General features: G+C 59.4%; 1 protein-coding gene across 1 annotated transcript in view; it reads left to right on the top strand.

Moving 5' to 3' along the window:
• The window catches only part of BTBD16 (BTB (POZ) domain containing 16), a 38,197-nt gene that overhangs the window by 1,033 nt on the left and 35,404 nt on the right, over nucleotides 1-1,760 (top strand). The window contains exon 2 of the mRNA XM_005880157.2: nucleotides 1,182-1,333. Within this exon, the coding sequence (XP_005880219.1) occupies nucleotides 1,182-1,333 (152 nt within the window). The remainder of the gene's footprint in view (nucleotides 1-1,181; nucleotides 1,334-1,760) is intronic.

Here is a 1,760-nt window from a genome sequence, read left to right as displayed (position 1 = left end):
TGATGAGAGAGAATCATGGATCGGCTGCCCCCTGCACGCCCCTCACTGGGGATGGAGCCCGCAACCTGGGCCTGTGCCCTGACCGGGAATCGAACCCTGACCTCCTGGTTCACAGGTCAATGCTCAGCCCCTGAGCCAGCGGCCGGGCTGATTCTATCATTTTGGCATCAGCACCGGCACCACGTCCTCATCCTCACCGTCAGGTCATCATCCCGCTCCACGTAGGAGGCCCAGGAGGCTCAGAGGCTACCGGCCGCCCACGGCCACAGCACGCACGGGAGGCAGTAAACGTGGACGCATGCTGCCACGGGGGTGGAACTGAAAACATTACGCTGAGTGAACGAAGCCAGACACACACCCCACACCTTGTATTTATGTAAAAATACCCAGGCCCGGCCGACGTGACTCAGTGGTTGAGCATCGACCTAGGAACCAGGAGGTCAGGGTTCGATTCTGATCAGGGCACATGCCCGGGTTGTGGGCTCCATCCCCAGTGTGGGGTGTGCAGGAGGCAGCCCATCCATGATTCATTCTCATCACTGATGTTTCTCTCTCTCTCTCTCTCTCTCTCTCTCCCTTCCTCTCTGAAATCAATAAAAACATAAAAAATTGATAGCTAGGACAGCAGACCTGCAGGAGCAGAAAGCAGATTGGTGGTTGCCAGGGGGTGGGGGACAAGGTTTCCTGTGGGGATGAAAGGTTCTGATTAGGGGTGCTGGTGGCTGACAGCACCGTCACGCACTGAAGGCCACTAAACTGACACCGGAAAGTGGACACAATGGTGGGGTCTCTGTCTTGTGTATTTTACCACAATTTACAAAAACCAGACGGCCGCTGGCCGGCCGCCTCCACCTGGCCTCCCTGGATCGCGCTGGGGCGAGGACTCGCAGAGCAGCTCCTGGGGCGTCGCCTGTGCCGCCTCGGGGGTCTTCGGAGCCACAGGCCAAGGAACACCTTCTCCGGACGCTCAGCCCCAGCACCTCCCGTCCCAGGTCCCCATCCCTGGAACCGCGTACTCACTGATGCTGAATGGATTCGCCCTGCACAGAGGGCTCATGGGAACCCTGGCCACGTGGGCGTTGACCGCAGTGGAGCGTGTCCTGGTTGGCTTCCGGCCGTGCCGTGTGGAAGGGCTGGCATGCGTGTGCGATTGAGAAACCATTTTCTCTCTTGTCTCCAAGAAGCGCCGAGCTCGGCCGGAGCGCCAGATGGCCGGCTCGACCAACCGGTGGCGCCTCCCCAGTGAGCCCTTCTCCCGGGACCTGCTGGCGCTGTCCCAGATGTGCAAGGCCATGTGCTTGGACGTGGACGACACCCTGCAGGCCCCGGACAGGTAGGGAGGCCGCGCCCGAGACCAACCTGTTTTTCCTAGCTTTTTCTTTTCTTTTTTCTTATTATTGATGTCAGAGAGGAAGGGAGAGGGAGAGGGAGAGGGAAACATCAGTGATGAGAGAGAATCATGGATGGGCTGCCTCCTGCACGCCCCACACTGGGGATCGAGCCCGCAACCTGGGCCTGTGCCCTGACCGGGAATTGAAGTGTGACCTCCTGGTTCCTAGGCCGACGCTCATCCCCTGAGCCACACCCGCCGGCCCACACAGGGGCCTCCTGGACGCAGCTGGGCTCTAGCTTGTTCTTTTTGTTGGGAAGTTGGGACCCCAACTGGATTGTGACACGTTTATCAACTCATCCCTTGAGAAAACTGAGCTGGCCCTGGTTCTGCGTCCGAACCCGTCTCCCAAATTGGAATTCCCACCCCG

This window comes from Myotis brandtii, unplaced genomic scaffold, assembly GCF_000412655.1.
Source record: "Myotis brandtii unplaced genomic scaffold, ASM41265v1 scaffold628, whole genome shotgun sequence".
Lineage (NCBI taxonomy): Eukaryota > Metazoa > Chordata > Mammalia > Chiroptera > Vespertilionidae > Myotis > Myotis brandtii.
Note: the sequence above shows the minus strand (reverse complement) of the source record. Positions and strands in the feature narration are given on the sequence as shown.